Source organism: Canis aureus, chromosome 28 (genome assembly GCF_053574225.1).
Source record: "Canis aureus isolate CA01 chromosome 28, VMU_Caureus_v.1.0, whole genome shotgun sequence".
In the NCBI taxonomy this organism is placed as follows: Eukaryota; Metazoa; Chordata; class Mammalia; order Carnivora; family Canidae; genus Canis; species Canis aureus.
The window spans coordinates 24,218,754-24,236,320 of NC_135638.1; the positions used below are offsets into that span (position 1 = coordinate 24,218,754).

General features: G+C 35.1%; 1 protein-coding gene across 1 annotated transcript in view; it reads right to left on the bottom strand.

The window, feature by feature from the left end:
- Positions 1-17,567, bottom strand: part of PREX2 (phosphatidylinositol-3,4,5-trisphosphate dependent Rac exchange factor 2) — a 281,233-nt gene that overhangs the window by 61,332 nt on the left and 202,334 nt on the right. The window contains exon 35 of the mRNA XM_077876670.1: positions 10,648-10,762. Within this exon, the coding sequence (XP_077732796.1) occupies positions 10,648-10,762 (115 nt within the window). The remainder of the gene's footprint in view (positions 1-10,647; positions 10,763-17,567) is intronic.

Sequence of the window (17,567 nt, forward strand, 5' to 3'; positions counted from 1 at the left end):
TCTTCTGAGATGCCAGAACTATTTTAGTAGCTTCCTAACTAGTCTCTCTGACTCTAATCTTGTTCTCACCCCTAATTTGACCTCAAAGTGTTCAGTTTAAAATGCAACCCACCACTGACTCCCCCTGAACTGCTTAGAACTCATAAGCACCTCTCTAACATGTGTGAGCCTAAGCTCCTCAGTGGCATCTATGGTCCTCCTGCTCACCACACCTGCTTCCTTTCTACCCTGCCTCCTGTATTGCCCCATTATGTTTCTGCAATATCTTTGCTCAGAATGTTCCTTCCCCCTGAGAAAGCTTCTCTACCCTGCTTCTCCTAGCCCACTAGCCATCATGTGTCAAAACTACTCCATTGTGAGCTCCTCAGTATTCCCTAGGTGTTCCTCTTTTGTGTTTCTGGGCATCCTGTTGCCTCCACCATGGTTTTTAGTAGGGTATTTAAAAACAGCCTGTTTACCACATTCACTCTTCCTCTCCTTTCAGATTCTCAAGGACATATTGTTTGATTCATCTCTGCATTCTCAATGCTATACACATTCCTGCACTTGCATATAAGTGTACAATCAATACTGTTGAACCATAAAGAATACTCTCAAAACACAATGGGAGTGGCTAAACACTATGTAATGTCAGCACTGACATTATAGTCCATACCATTCTCCAAATATTCTGCTGAAGTCATCATGACATCAGTCAGAAACCCACTGCTGTTTATACTCTTCTGTCCTGGCTTGACTGCCCCAACTTTTGGTACATACAAACATTTATTAGACACCTATTAATAGATACCTTATCAGCAACGATAAAAGAAAAACACAAGGTGAAAAGGAGAAACAGATACACATAAAAAGAATATAATGCATGATATGTTGTTATAATAGAGGTGTACAAGGAAATATAAAGAAAAACACTAAGTTAGGGGAGCTGGAAAAACCTCTTGGGGGTGAATTTTAAGGTGTGCCGAGAGAGATGGATCGGAAATGGCCAAAGCAATTTAGCAAATTAGAGTCATTCTGGCTGAAATTACCAAAAACCAAAAAATATATTTGATTTTCCTCCTGAATGACTGACAGAATGACACAAACTTGAATCTACAGAAGACAGAATTTTGCCCTCAGTTGAAGTTGGGTGGTCCATGTAAGTAGACAACCAATTTTATAAATATAATGTTCTATGCTTTACACAAATCATGATCTTCAGTAAATTCATATTACTTCCTTCTAGGTCACGAATGATTATATCTTCTGAATCAAAAGCTTTGGGCCCAAGCTAAATTTCCTGACTGGTGTATGGGCAAAGCTTCCACAGTATATCCACCAAACAAAAGAAGTCTGAAATGTCAGCAAAAAGGAACTGAACAAAAGCAATAGGAAACAATTCACTGGAAAAGCTTGACTAGGATGACTTGAATACAATTTTTTGAAGACTGTCCTTGTGATGAGCTAGAAACGTCAGCAGAGTTAAAAATAAAAATCAATCTTGCTTATATAGCACTGACAATTTTTCCTCACAGAGTATATTTCCCTAACTGATTCTTCAGGGTATGCTTATTTTCTATGTGACACTTCCTAGCTCTCGTTTATTCCAAAGAAAATTCTGAGCAAAAAGAATTTTGATCTTCCTTTTGTTTTGGTGAAAACAATAGCATTTTTTTCTTTTAGCTTTGAGATAGAGACAATTCTCTTCAGAATTTTTTTTTTAAAGTTATTTCAAAGATGATCTGTTTATCCTTGTCAGCCAAAATATCTATTCATCCTTGATAAATATTATCACAATGAAGGATTTATCACAAAAATGTGAAAACACAGTTAATTCTAATCTTATTTGTTGCCCTTATCTAAAAATTGCATTAAAAATTCCCTTAACATAACATAAAAATAAAGATTAGATATAATTATGGCTTCTCATAAACAAGTGAATTCATCTGAATGCAGACAAGAATAAGTACAGTCCAGATAAACTAGAGACTATATGCATAAATGTATATGCAGTCACATCACTTCCCAAAAATAATAAATGATCTCAATAACTAATATACATGCATAAATGTATATGCAGTCACATCACATTCTCCGTAATGGTGGCAACGTTTAATAGAATTACAGTATTCTTCAAATAAAGAAGAGATATGTTGTTCTCAAAAGTGTCACTATAATTTCAACTTTATCTGGTCTTGTCCCCTGTGAAATTTATGAACCTTCGCTACACTGATGATTTTCTTGAGAGAGGTCTCCAACAGAGTCAGCATCTGTACCCTTCAAATAGCCCTAAATCTTCTGGATATAAAAAGAAGTAGACTGGATACTGGAATAAATTCAATAAAATGCTAATAGCACAAAAATAGAAGACCATTACATTGCAATTAACCTGATTTCCAATTCAATTCATCTATTTTTATGGTACTTACTATGTACCAAGCACAGTGGAGAACTAGGACCTGGTTGCCCTCATATATATTGAGCAAGGCAGGTAAATAACACTCAAGTCAAAATAAAACAAATGAAATCAAAGAGATTGTTAAGTCTTAAAAAAGAAAGTGATTAATTTCAGCTGAGGCTATAACTGAAGGCTTCCTGCAGGAAGATAAATTTGAGATGGAGCTTAAATAATTATACTCTTTTAGCACATGGGAACAGAGCTGAAGCATGCCCTAGGCGACAGCTGGCTTAAAAGAAATTGAAGAACTGTTAGTGAAGGAGGTATGGGAGGGATTCTGTTCACACATCTGTCTCACGCCCCTTTTCCTCTTGAATTCTAGTCTCCGCACATGTTAGATTTTCTCCTTCCCCTTTCAGGATTTTTACACATGCTCTTCCCTCTGTTAGGAAATACCCCTTCTGCATACCTTTATCCCCCATTCCCTGTCCCTTAAACACTGCAAGCCCAACTCCTCCTTCAAATCTCTGCATAAACATTACTTCCTCAAATCATTCATTCCCAAAACCTTCAACCATCTTCCCATCCCACCCCCAATTAAGACTGATCCCTTCTTACACACCTACATAGCATCTTACATATTCCCTATATGTTTTTCATATATTGCTGCAAATTATGAGTAGAGATTTTCTTTAATGTTCATCATAACCCACATGTAAAATTTTCCTGTATGGCAGCATTATCTTGTCTACTGTAATGGCCTCAATGTGAAGTGCTGTTCCTGGTACCTGGTGGGCATGTAAGATCTGTTGAATAATTATCATTATCCAGCAATTCCTTTAGATTTACACTGTGTGAGAATCTATCATTTACATATAACTTACATTCTGTAAATGTTAAATCCTTTATATAATTCATATATAGAAAAGGAGTCTAGAAAACTTTTAAGGCTTATGAATGAATTCAACTTTTTTTTGTAGACTTAGATGTTTTTCTCTTGCTATTGAAGAATGACTTCTAATATAAAACAAAATTCACAACCTGGAAACTCCATGTTCCTGGTCTGAAAACAGAAAGAAATTGAATATAACATTTAGTTTACAGCTTGTCTTACAGAAACAGAAATATGGATGCATCTTAAAATATAAAAAAAAATGAAATTCAGCTGAAGGACAGAATAAAAAACAAATATAAAAGTGCTATGGAGGAGATAAATATGCATCTGGAGTGTTTCCAGTTAATAAAAAAAAAAAAAATCACATCATCTAATAGCTCTAAAAGCTGCAGCTTTATAAAAAAAAAACAATTGGAGGATAAAGGCATTATTTATATTCTATTTAATGTTCTCTGTCTTGCTTTACTTCCTTCTCCCTCTCTTACTGCCTCTATCTCAGATTTCATTAAATACATACTCCTGTTGATTTAAGGTAGCTTTCACAGTTCTTCATCAATAGAACAACCAAAATACTCCATTTCAAGCTTGGATATACTGTCTGCTATCTAAACAAGGACTAGGTAAAAGGGTTTTGTGGATTAAAGACTCTGAGGGAAGATAGAAAACAGGAATGGGGGTGTGATCTTATGAGTAGAGATAGGGTGCAAAGGCTCAGGTCCTGATGTTCTTTATTTTCTCATGCTGTTTGATAGCTGTACTTAAAGACATAAAGTGGCAGTGAGTCTATGCCACCCTTGGTATCTGCCTTATGCCAAGAGGACATATTCACTGACATTTCTTTTCCTTGGAGGTAGAAAGAAATGACACATTTCATGGAGGCGCTATCATGGGAATACTCAAACACATACATACTTCTGGCCAGACATTTCTCAGCTGAAAAAATTGTTCAAAATATATGGCTCTGAGATTGGTATCTGTATAGCATTTCTTGTTAACAAAAATAAGATTTCCATCTTCATTCTGCTTGTTATATAAACTACACTTTGGCTTTTAATTAACTTTAAAGAAAATTCTTTATCCACAAGGGTATACCTTAAGAGAATATAGGCTTTGAATAATTTCTTGCCTTATTTCTGTAAAGAGATGAATTTACATTTAGATATCCAAAATTATAAGCCCTAAAAATTCAGTATGCAGTTATCACTTCCCAAAAATAATAAATGATTTCAATAACTAATATACAACTTGCTTCCTTTTACTTTTCTATTATAGTTCACTACTGATTTTACACTGAAAATAATATTTAAAAAATAATCATCTAGATCTCTCAAAATGAAAGGAGTACTTTAATACACAGAATATTGTTCCCATTTACATTACATTTTATCTCATTGGTCACCACACAGTGGTGTTTTTGCCAATAAGTAGGATACATTAAAATGAAAGGGCTTGATAATGATAAATGACAATTATGTAGGGCAGGAAAAAAATGATGCTAATGGGGAAGATGGCTCATGGCCAGAGGGAATAAAGAGGAAAGCCTGACATAGAAGAGAGAGAATAAAACAGCATGAAGATGGAGAAGGCAGGGAATATGAATCCCCTTCCTCCTAAATTTCTTGATAAGAATTTCTGAGTTAAACATTTTATGTTATTATTTCTTTGTTTCTTTTTCTTCTCTAATTTTTAAATTTAAATTCCAGTTAATTAACATACAGTATAATATTAATTTAAGGTATAGAATTTAGTGATTCATCACTTACACAGAACATCCAGTGCTCATCATATGTGTACTCATTAAATCCCATCACCTTTTTAACCCATCTCCCTGCCTATCTTTCCTGTAATAACCATCAGTTTGTTCTCTATAGTTAAGAGCCTGTTTCTTGGTGTGCTTCTCTTTTTTTCCCGCTACTTTCATTTGTTTTGTTTCTTAGATTCCACATATAAGTGAAATCATATGGTATTCTGACTTTCTCTGACTTATTTCACTTAGCACAATCCACATCTTTGCAAATGGCAAGATTTTATTCTTTTTTATGGCTGAGTAATATTCCATTGTGTATATATGCCACATCATTATCCATTCATCAGTCAATGGACATTTGGGCTCTTTCCATAATTTGGCTGCCATTGATAATGGTTCTGTACACATTGGGGGACATGTATCCTTTTGAATCAGTATTTTTGTATCCCTTGGGTAAATACTTAGTAATGCAATTGCCAGATCATAATGAAGTTTCACTTTTAACTTTCTGAGGAACCTCCATACTGTTTTCCAGAATGGCTGCACCAGTTTGCATTCCAACCAACAGTGCATGAGGGTTCCCCTTTCTCCATGTCCTCATCAACACCTATTGTTTCTTGTGTTGTTAATTTTATCCATTTTGACTGGAGTGAGGTGATACCACATTGTAGTTTTGATTTGTATTTCCCTGATGATGAATGATGTTGAGCATCTTTTCATATGTCTGTTAGCCATCTGTATGTCTTCTTTGGAAAATGTGTATTTATGTCTTCTGCTCATTTTTAAACTGCATTTTTTATTTTTTGGGTGTTGAATCTTATAAGTTCTTTATATATTTTATAAACTAATCCTTTATCAGATATGTCATTTGCAAATATCTTCTCCCATTCCAGTTGCCTCACTGCGTTTGAGGAAGCATAAAAGACATCAGGGAGACCCTTACATGGTATTATTTCTAAATAATCAAGAACTTTGTCTGATTTGGCATGGGAGGGTAACATTTTAGAAAGAGCTATTAAACATTTCTGCTGGCTCAATCTTGTTCATCGGAGATAACAGCTAAACCACAGTATCTTCAGGCAACCAGTGTCAGGGCTATGATGCATATGGCAAAGACTCCCAGGTATACTGCATGGTATTTCCACAGAGACTGGAGGAGGAGTGGTCAGACCAGCTGGCTCACTTCAAGCAAACTTCAACCATTTTGGATATTATTTGCAATAGGAGCATAAGATACAAATGGACAGCAGTAATTCAACAAAAACTTTCCACTGGCTTCTGCATTATACTTACAATAAAATCTATATTGCCTACAATGGCCTTCAGGCCTACATCCAAGTCTCATATCTCTCTCAACATAACATGCATCATCCTTCTTAACGTCTAAATCCTCCTCATCTCCTTTGTTTCCTCAAACATAATAAGCTTATTCTAGAAATTACATATATCAATTCACTGTTTTGGGAAAGACTTTCCTCTAATTTTGACAAGTCTGTTTCCTTTTGATTAGGTTTTCTGTCCAAATATCACCTAATAATTAAGTCATTGCTAACCACCTCTTCTAAATAACCAATGTCCTAGTACAGGAACTTGTTTTAGTTTTTCTTCATAGCACTTTTCACTATCTGCAATAATTTGTTTATGGATTTGTTTACTTATTCATTTTCTGTGTTTCTTGATTTCATAGGAATGGAAACTTCTTGAACACTGAATCAATGAAAAAATGATGGTTCAAAATCAGAGCAATTGGGGGCACTTGATAGCATCTGACACTTTAGTAACAGATCATGTATTTTCAGTGTAACAAAGACGGCCTAACATAGCACAAAAAGTATAGACTCTAAAGAGAAAAAAGTCTGCAATTTAAATCTTGGTTTTACTACTTATTATCTAGGTAAATTTGTGTAAGTTTCCCATTAAGTGAAGATGATAATATGGAACAAATTGGTTTATTAAATAATCCACATAACTCACCTAGCATTATGACTGACTAAATATGTTCTAAAAAACTGATATGTATTACAGCTGTTATTATCTTTTATTTTAAGTGGCAAATTATTTCCTCCTATTCTTTGCTGTTCTGGAGAAACCTCTATAATAGAATGGAATCCATTGTTCTTCTTGTATAGCATCCCTACTTTGCACTTTTTGTGACAATCTATTGATCTTCTGTGGTGCTAAGCCTACCCAAGAATAGGCACATGACTTAGGTCTGGCTAATGCGTGCCTCCTCAGGTCCTTTGCTGGAACTCTTCATGGAGGAGTATTGGGGGTAGACACCTTCTCTTCTTTGAATGCAACACTGGTCTTCATTGACCATCTTTACCCATATTTGAAACAACCTTGCCTAATAATGAAGCCCACACAGAGGAAAGAAGTACCAAGGGACAGGGAAAGAAAGAGATTTTTGATGACCATACCCTTGGAACCAGCGGTGCCTAATGCAGCCACACCCCTGGATATACTTGTTATATATGCCAATACATTATTTTGTTTATGTCAGTTTGAGTTTGGATTCCGAAACTTGAAATCTAAAGAAAGTTTTCTAATAAAACACTAGTTTACTTATGTTTGTTAGTTTATTGTAAGACTAAGGGGTTAAAAAATGCCTTTTCTGAGGTCTAATTAGCAAATAAACAAATTAACATCCAGAACGAAATGGTTCAGTGAAAGTGTTAAAAAGGCTCTCGGCTACAAGGAGCTAGGGACACCAGAAGGCTATTTTTCTACAATGGACAGTAAGAGCCCCTTTAAAGAAATGGTCAGTGTTGGCCTGTGGCTCCCCAAACCAAGAACAGATTGCATAAAAGCAATTTCAGAGTATTTGTGGTTACAAATAACAGGAAAAAATTAAGGAAGAAATTAACACCCTTCTTCAAGAAATAAGCAGGAAGAGAAGGCATTACTTGAAGTAAAGAGGAAAATAATTGTCTTCCTGTGCAAAGGAAATTAAATATGCAACAAGTAGGATATAGAGTAGCTAATTACTGACAAGGGTACTAATTTGTACTGAGGGGTTTATGTGCTTTTCAAAATATTTTCTCCGGAAAAGATACATTAAAATGTTTTCTTATGTGAAGAAGATAGCAGGCATTAATATACATGCTGTTTTTCTTATTAAAGAATTTTAAACATCTTATCAGGTATCTGTTATATATCAGTATCTATTACATTTCTGTTTTTTAAAAAATATCCCAGGGTGTGAATACATCCCTGTTTCTGTCTGCTCGTTATACCTAAATAATTTAATGCAACTACACTTACATTTTAGAGAACTTCTTATGCAAAATACTTTGATAGACACCATAGGAAACACCAAGAAAAAAGTATCCCTCATTTTTTTTCAAGTATTCCTCATCTTAAGGAGCTTATCACAGAATAAAGATGATGAGAAATCTGTACACATAATTGTATCATCAGGGAGAAAAGCTAAATTTAGTAGTAGTCATAAATGAAGTAAAATGAAAGACTGACAGAATGATCAGACATTCATTTAGCCTAGGGCAGTGGTTCTGAAACTTGAGTGTGCATGAGCACTACCCCAAAGGCTTGTTACAGATTGCTGGGCCCACTTTGATATCCAGGATCTAGGGAATTGGTTTGCAATTCTAGCCACACATCATAATCTCCTAAGGGACTTCCACAGAGTCTAATACCCAGGTCTCATCCCAGCCCAATAATGAAAGAAAAATAGTTTATGAAGAAAAGTATACTAGAGCTGGACATTGAATTATATGAATAGTAGTTTTATAAACAGCTGGAGATAGAGGTCACAGATGCTAGGTGGATGGTGAAAAGTAATAGTGGAAGGAAACTATGGTGCATGATTGGAAATGAGAGTACAGCATGGCTGGACCATAGATGGAGAAAAGAAATCTCGGATCAAGTCATGGAAGACCCTTTTAAAAAAAAAAAAGATTTATTTCTTTATTTCAGAGTGTGAAAGTGTGAGTAGGGGGAGGAGCGAGGGAGAGGGAGACAAGCAGACTCCCCACTGAGTGATGGTGGGTTCCATCCTAGGACCCTAAAATCATGACCTGAGCTCAAATCAAGAGCCAGAGCTACCCAGGCACCCCAAGTCATGAAAGATCCTGACCGCCATGCTTAAGGAGGCTGTGACTCCTTTATGGGGCAATAAGAAATCACCAAGTCTTTTGAGCAAGAGAGTAACATAGTAAGATGTGCCTTAAAATTATTATCTGGAAGCAAATTCCTGAGTAGATTAAAGTACCACAGGGTCTTAGAGACAGGAGATGGTCAGGATGTGATAGCAATGGTTTGGAACTATTCCTCAAACTGGACTCAAGAGGTGTCCTTAGGGCACCCGTGTTCTATACAAATGTTTTAGTTTTGTATCTTTATTTCAAAGAGTATTTGATCAGTTACAAAGACCAAACTTGTCTTTTGTGATGACAGTCCTCAGTTGAAGATTTTCACAAGAGGGAGCTTCAGCTTCTTCAGTGTTTTCTTTCAGTGGACACAGTAATAATTCAAGATTAACTTTTTTGTTTTTCCCTGTTGGGAGTCAGTACCTTGTATAGTAAACCTTTGAGAAATAGTGATCTGGACAAAGTAATAAAATGGGGGCAGTCCAAGGGACATTTTATTCAGATTCATCAGGATTTCCAAAGACATTTTAGGAGGAAGACAAAATGGGAAATCAAAAAGATATTGGGGGCTTTAAGGCTGAGAGCTTCACTGGTGATAAAATGATAGAAGAGAATAGGCATCTTAAAAAAAGGACAGGTTTGTGTGAGGCAGGGGGAGAAAGACAAAGCATTTATAGTGAAAGAAATCCTACCAATTGGTCATTACTCCGAGAACCAGCTCCTTCCCATATCCGGAATTTTAGGACTTAATTTATCTTCAGAATTTAGCCATATAGTGGACAAAACCAAGAAATGTCATGATAGTTTTTAATTACTAAAGCATAAGGTAGAACAAGAACATTTTTCTTCTAAAAATAAAAGCTATAATCTGTAAGTAACTTAAAAGATGACCGGTGCACAAAAGAATTCATAAGGTAGGAGGGAGTTATAAATGCTAATAATTTGTTGAAGACTAAAGCTTTGAATTATAACACACTTCCCTTTCACTTACTGTGGTTTATTTTCCCTGCCATGGGTCATTTTCCCAGTGACTATTTTTAGAGGGGAAAAAGAGCAAAATCCAAAAATTAATATATATATTTGAAAGTAGATATTTTTCCAATACCAAGTACATGCTGTGTCATATCTTCTGTGTTAACCATATTCTTCTCTTTGTGTCAGGGTGCCAGGTGTTTAATGGTTCATAAACCTATTTTATTTACCCTTAATCCACTGGAACCTCCTAAGGGACACAGCTATAAAATATCAGTGCTTTCCCTTCCCCTGGAAATGGCCTAATAAATAATTTTTGATCTTCTTCAGCAATTAAGACAATGGCATGAAAACTTTCCAAATATTTTTTCTTTTTAAAAAGTGTAGTCATTATAATATTTGAAATACTAAACCCTAAATAAAAAGACTTTATATCAAAAAGAGTATCACCATCAATCATTTAATAATGAGTATGTCAAAAACATAATTCATCTTCTTCTATCAAAATATGAACACTTACTGGTTTAAAAAATTAACAATTCCATACCTGAGCTTCTGGTTGTATTGTTTGACTTTTTCCAGTGAGGCTGCATTTATCTGGGCTTGAAATTCTTCCACCGAAACATTATCTCTATAATAATATCCTTCCATGCTCTCCAGTGCTGTGTAAACAAACAAGTAAAAAAGTTCTCCTTCATGTGATTTCATAACTCAATTTCTCTATATTTAGTGTAATCTTAATGATTACTAGTAAATGTATTTAAAACACTGAATATGACCACACATGCGGGAATCTATCTCTCACCAGTCCAAAAAGGAATGAAAATTATTCCTCTCCTCTCAAAATAAATATCAAACACTTGGTGATTATATCTGAGTAGGCAACAGTAATTTTTAATTTAAACTGGCTTCTTTTTTTAAAACATTTTATATAAGAAAAATTTTATATTCAGTTTGTGAAGCTGACCTCAAATTTCACATATTTTTACATGTATATGTAAAATATGCATTTATACATATTTTACATGTATACGTGTGTGTATACATATATATGTATACACACACATGTAAGTATGGGAAGCAGAATTGTGTGTTAACGTACATAAGAGTAAAAAAGTTGAAATCGCAGCTCTCCATGTATACTCACATTCTTTTGTAGCTGCAATTAAATTATGAAATATTAGTGTAATAAATTTGAAGTATAGATAATCTTAGAATACTACCTTTATTACAATACTTAATCTAGTTAAAATAAGTAAGTATAATCATATATATAACTTCCCATTAATTTTAAACATCTTTGATTAAAATTGATTTCCTTTCTGAGGCATCTGGGTGGCTCAGCGGTTGAGCATCTGTCTTTGGCTCATGTTGTGATCCTGGGGTCCTGTATCAGGCTCCCCGTAGGAAGCCTGCTTCTCCCTCTGCCTATGTCTTTGCTTCTCTCTGTATGTCTCTCATGAATACATTTTTTAAAAAATTTTAAAAAAATAAAACAGATTTCCTCTTAACTAACATTTTTGGTTCAGTATTTCTTTATATTTAAACTTTATGCAATGGTACTTTTAACTTTTGGAGAGGAAACAAATCACATGGAAGTACTTAGAAATACAAGATCTCCTATGGAGAGGTTGCCAGCAACAGGAATGGCAATGGATCCAATGTGGAAATGTAAATTATTTCCCCTTGAAATTATTGCCACTCTTAAGCCTCCTTTTTCAGCAGACTATTTCAAAATCTATTAAAAATTAATCTTTCAAAACTGCTAAATGCAATAGCTTCTAAACTAATAGATTTCTTCAAATTGACAAAAACATCACCATTTTGGTGGCAAAATAGAAAAGTCATTACTTTTTTTTTTCATTGCTATTTTTTAAAAATATTTCAAATTTTTATTTAAATTCCAGTTACTTAACATACAGTTTCAGGAGTAGAATTTAGTGAGTCACCACTTACATATAACACCCAGTGCTCATCACAAGTTCATTACTAATATTTACTGTGCTGTTTTCTAAACTCGCCAGATTTCTACAGCACTGGAGAAACAAAAAAAGCTTTTAGAGTATTATTCAATTTGAAATAAAGATGGTATTATTGGCTTATAATTAAGAAATCACTTATGGAAAATTAGAGAGATGCTTACTACATTTACTTCAGCACATGATATCAAATTTGTGGGTGGTTTTAAGGATTACTTGTTTACTCATTATGACTTGTGGATTAATTAGAATATTTGTAACTGGTTCAGCAAGCTTCTGGTCCTGATTACATACAAGAAATAAAAAAAAGTCTTCCTGATAAAAATAATCCTCAAGTAAATGCCACATTCATTTCCATTAATGAGATGTTATTTGTGAGAGGCAAATATTCAGAGGATTCAGTCTATCAATAGTCATCCTTCAATGTGAATTCCTCTTACTGGTTGTAAAGCTAATAATGAAAGTCCTTGTGTGGGAGTAAAACTACCACTTCCACTCCTTAGTAGTTGTATGACCTTAGGCATGTTCATTAAAATCCAAGATGCTCAGGTTCCTCATTTGTGAAATGGAAAATAAGAGCACCTACTAATTATGATTCTTGGGAAATAATTAAATCAAATAAAGTATTAAGAGACCCATGACTTTTTTTTACTGAATGTGTTTTACATATTAGGCAACATGTCCAATGCCGGTAGGCATTAATCTAATTCAATTTCTAGGAATACAGATTATGCAGAAGTGTGCTTAGCCAAACAGGATGTTCTGGGAAATAAAGATGTCCATGCAAAGACACTTCAATTTGTAATTGAAGATCAGAAAGACTGGAAGGAGAACCCTAGGAAGGAGCCACAGGGAAACTGGGGGTGAGGGGTGGGGTGGGGACACATACAAAGACAGCTATGTTTTTATAAAATTTTTATTAAAGTATTTCTCAAATTTTTATAAAAGTCTTGATAGCTCAGTTTTGGCCAAAACATCCAGTACTGCTCTAAAAGCTTGCTGCCATATAAAAACAAACTGGTATTTTTATGACATTCCTTGACAATATTTCCAAATTAGCAACAGTTAAAATGCACAATTATGTGGAAATTTTTTAAATGGGGAAAATGTCTAATAATCAGCAAAATGTTATGGCACATATGTAGGGTTATGAGGAAATGAACAAAAACAACAAAAAAGACAAGTTCTGTGTTTAGAAAGTACACTCCATGGCAAAGAAGAGGAAAGCACAACATTCCTGACTTTAGATGAATAGCTTGGTTATTTATCATTAAAATACAAGAAAATAGAATAATTTTTACCAGATTTAATTTCTATACTCAGCAAAAGTAAGTTAAATATATATAAAATACCCCAACTTCCAAGTTTGTCCTCTTCTCAGCATTTTCTTGTCTAGTTTCCTTAATTGTCACCCAGATAACAATATGTTTCTTAAAAGTAGTATTGACATATTTGGTTGCATGAATATTTAATAGCATTTAATTAAAGGCAGTATTGAAAATACGATGACTTTCTTGTTTGCTTATTTTCCTTCTATCATTTTTGAATTTGAGGAAGCAAATCATCCTGTCAAACTTAGTCAGCAAAAAAGAAAAACATAATGAATATTAGAGAAAAGTGAAGATTAAATATTTTAAGACTGAAAATGAGCTGCATTTCCACTCACTCAAAATACCTTTCAAGACTTTTCCAGAAAAGGGACTGATCAGGAAAAATACAGAACATCTGAAGAACGATTTCATGAAATAGTTCCAATCAAGTAAGGCTCTTTCCTGATAGCACGAAGACACTTTAATGGTTAAATAAAACAAGATATCTGCACTGGTCAAGGTTGGTTAAAATTCTTCAGAACTGGTCACAATTTCCATGAGGAAAGCAGTTTAATCAATCACAGTAGGACCAGTATGCATCGCTTCTCAGCCTTTTGGCTAAGATCAAGTCCAACAGAACCAGTATGCGAGAAAGAATGTGCTGCTTTTAAAGAGGGGTGGGTTCACATGCTTATAGACTGACTCTAACATTTAGGAAATTTCAATTCTGGGAACTGCTCCTTCTTTTATAAAAAGCTTTTTAATATTTCAATTTCAAATACTGTGTCAAACCCAAAGGGAAAAACTAAGAGGTTCATCTTTTAAAGGACCTAAAGTAGAGTTTTACAAAAATTTGAAATAAAAAAACCAAATATTTGAAGGAAGGAACCTTAGAAAATGACAGTTTATAACAAAATGTTCCCTTTTGTTTAAAAGAAAAAAATGCCTTATGCTGGAATTTTTTTTAATTAAAAAAATAATAGAAGAGAAAAATGTTTATGTTTCTGGTTGATTTTAATTATTCTCTGAGAATAGAAAGATAGCTTAGAAAGATAGAAGAGTTAGGATTTATAGTTTCTGGTGCCAGAAGGGCTTCATAAGGGCTGAAAAACAAATATACATGAAAGTGTGTTTGTGGAGAAAGCACCAGCATCACATGTTCCAGTTAGCGTAAGGAAAACCACTGTAAGAGACCCAGGGAACAGGTGCTTAACAATACTTTACAAAGAAAGGATACCATATTCCAGGACACAGTGTAACCAAAATCAAAGACCTTTAATGATGCCATGTCCCTAATAGGCGGAATACAGGAGTCTAGGAACAAAGGGTGGAAGCAGAAAGGACCCTGTTTAACATCTATTGAGGGTGGAATGGTGTCCTCCAAAACGATACAACAGAAGTCCTAACCCGTGGTGACAGCAAACATGGCCTAAATTTTACATAGGGTATTTGCAGAGACATCAGCTTATAATGAGGTTAGGCCCAAATCCAATGACCTGTGTTCTCATAAGAAGAGGGAAAGTTGCACAGAGATACAGAGAAAGACACAGAGGGAAGATAGTCACGTGAAGACAGAAGCAGAGACTGTCATTATGCTGTCACAAGCCGAGGAATGCCAGGACTGATGGTATAGAAGGTAAGGAAGGATTCCTCTTTAGAGCCTTGCAAGAGAGCCTGGCCTTTTGGCATCTTGATTTCAGATTTCTAGCCACCAGAATGATGATAGGATAAATTTCTGTTGTTTTGAGCCACCCAGTTTCTGGTAATTTGTTATGGCAGCCCTGGAAAACTAATACAGCATCAGTCTCAGTGCCTCAACTTGTGGATGTGTGCTCCCTAGCCCCAAAACTCTGGCTCTGTGGGTTTATAAAGTCCTGATCCCCAAAGAGGTATGCTTTCCCAAGGAGACAAGGCAGGGGTCCCACTGAACATTAGCTATGGTTGCCACCGGGGCACTGGAGACTCCTTGTGCCAAGGCACCCAGGAAGTGCAATCACTGTCTTGCCAAGGTTGGTAGATCCTAATCATCATAAGGAAGGGGGGCTATTATTAAATAGTGAGAACAGGAAGGAACATGTTTGGAACCCAGTGAATCAGGTCCCTCTTAGTACTTCCTTATCCAAATTTGATAGTAAATGGACAAATGCAGGAACCCAGGCCTGAGAAACGAAGAGTGAACAGGGGGATCAGGCCTCTAGGTCTTGCTCACACCTCTGAGACTGAAAGGCACAGGCTGAGGGCAAGGCTGATCTACAAGGAATACAAGAGGGAAAATGAGCATCTGTTGCAGCCCCAAGACAAGCTGTAGCAGCAGGGGCTATTGCTTGTCTTCTTCCCATGCTTCTTCTAGAAGGGACCCCATCAGAGTCATGAAGGAGCCACTTCTAGACTTGACTTGAATGGATCTAGGGGTACAAGGTGTGGACCATGGCAGGTCACCCACTTGGAACTCCTTTCAGAAAAGATGAGCTTATTGCCTAGTTATTAGGATTGCCAGAAGATATCCCTCAGCCATCATTAGGGCATCTTTAGTCTTTGCGGAAGAAAACTGTTCCACTCAAATCAGATCTCCTAGGGGCAGGCTGCAACCTAATGACTTAAAAACACAAGTGAAAATGCCCAGCCTTTTGGAGTCTCTTCATCTACCACCACTTTCAGTTACCAGCTGGTAATCTCTCGTCAAGCTAGGGCTGAATTTCCTGGGCTTCTCTCAATCTGATGAATAGGGAGAGTGACTAATAATGAATTCTCATGGAGTTTTAAGAGTGCAGAAGAACTTCCGCAACCCCGTTAAATAGCAGTCTTATCACTGACACAGTTCTAATGAGACAAGCTGTTTGCCAGTCTTCTTTCCCTATGACCTCAATAGCAGAAGCATTTCCACTGAGGCTTTTCATATTTTATTGCAGTGTGAATATTAAAACCTAATGTTAGCTATGGTTCTTCTTTACATTTTAAAAAGCAATGTGGTATTCACACTGAAATAATATATATTTAGGCATTTTTAAAAATTAGTTTTGGCCATAAGCATTTTTTAAAATTAGTTTTGGCCATAATTATAAATTAGAGGTTACTTGGAAGATACTCTTCCTCTTCCTATGAACATTTGCTGCTGGGTATGAATATTCAGCTATTTATGGCTGATGTGTCACAAATGTAATAAATTTTTTGAAAAGATGCAAAATGCCATCTGTCATCTCCATCATGATTTCAAAGGCAGAATTTTTAAAAAGATAAATAAAGGAAAGAAAGGAAAGAATCTTTAATAACTGTAAACTCTGGTTAAACCCTATAAAAGTTAACATTCCAGACCAGCATCCTTCCGTCTTCTAAAACTATCTATCTGTGTAATGGCTTTTAACATATTTTAGGCTAACCTGTTTTCCTAACATAGCTCCAAAAGTCTATTTTTGCTATTTCTTTTTTTTTTCCATTCTTTTTTCATTACAGAATCTTGTATACCTAATGGACCCTACCACAATCCTCCAAAGAAAAATGAAAATAACTTCTAATAACTCCTAAGATCTTCTCTGCAACTAACATTTTTCTCTATTTAAAGGTATTCTTACCAAGTATCTCTTTGAGGTAGTCATTGTTTTTAAACCATGGCAATTGAAGGAAGGGTAATCTATCCTTTAGAATTATAATAATATGCATATGGTACAGGAATTTTCACTTGGCAGTAGATTATGATTTCATATGCCTATCTGTTCTTCAGTTACAGAGATTGATTTTCTCTACACTTCATTTTTATTAGAATATTAAAATTCCACAGCAAAACCAATGCAGTTCTTGAAAACTCAATGAAAGAAAAAATGAAAGGCTCTATGGAATTGCTCACAGAAATTGATATAATCTTGTGACCACAGCATGAGTTTAAAAAAAATAAATCATAGACCTGAAGAAGCTACAATAAAATAATCTGGACTCCTGATCGTTTGAGGCTTGTATTTGTGACCCCAGAAAAAAAAAAAAAAAAAAAAAAAAAAGATCCAGGACCTTCCCTTGGAAACCCAGTTCATTGCAAGAATCTTCTTACTCATGTTACACTAAATTCATTTTATTGCATTAAAACTCATTGTTCATTTGCGAAAACAATTTTTTTATTTACAAAAGGAATATATTTTATTAACCAAAAATGACATAAAGGAGGAAAACTCAAAGAATAAAAAATCATC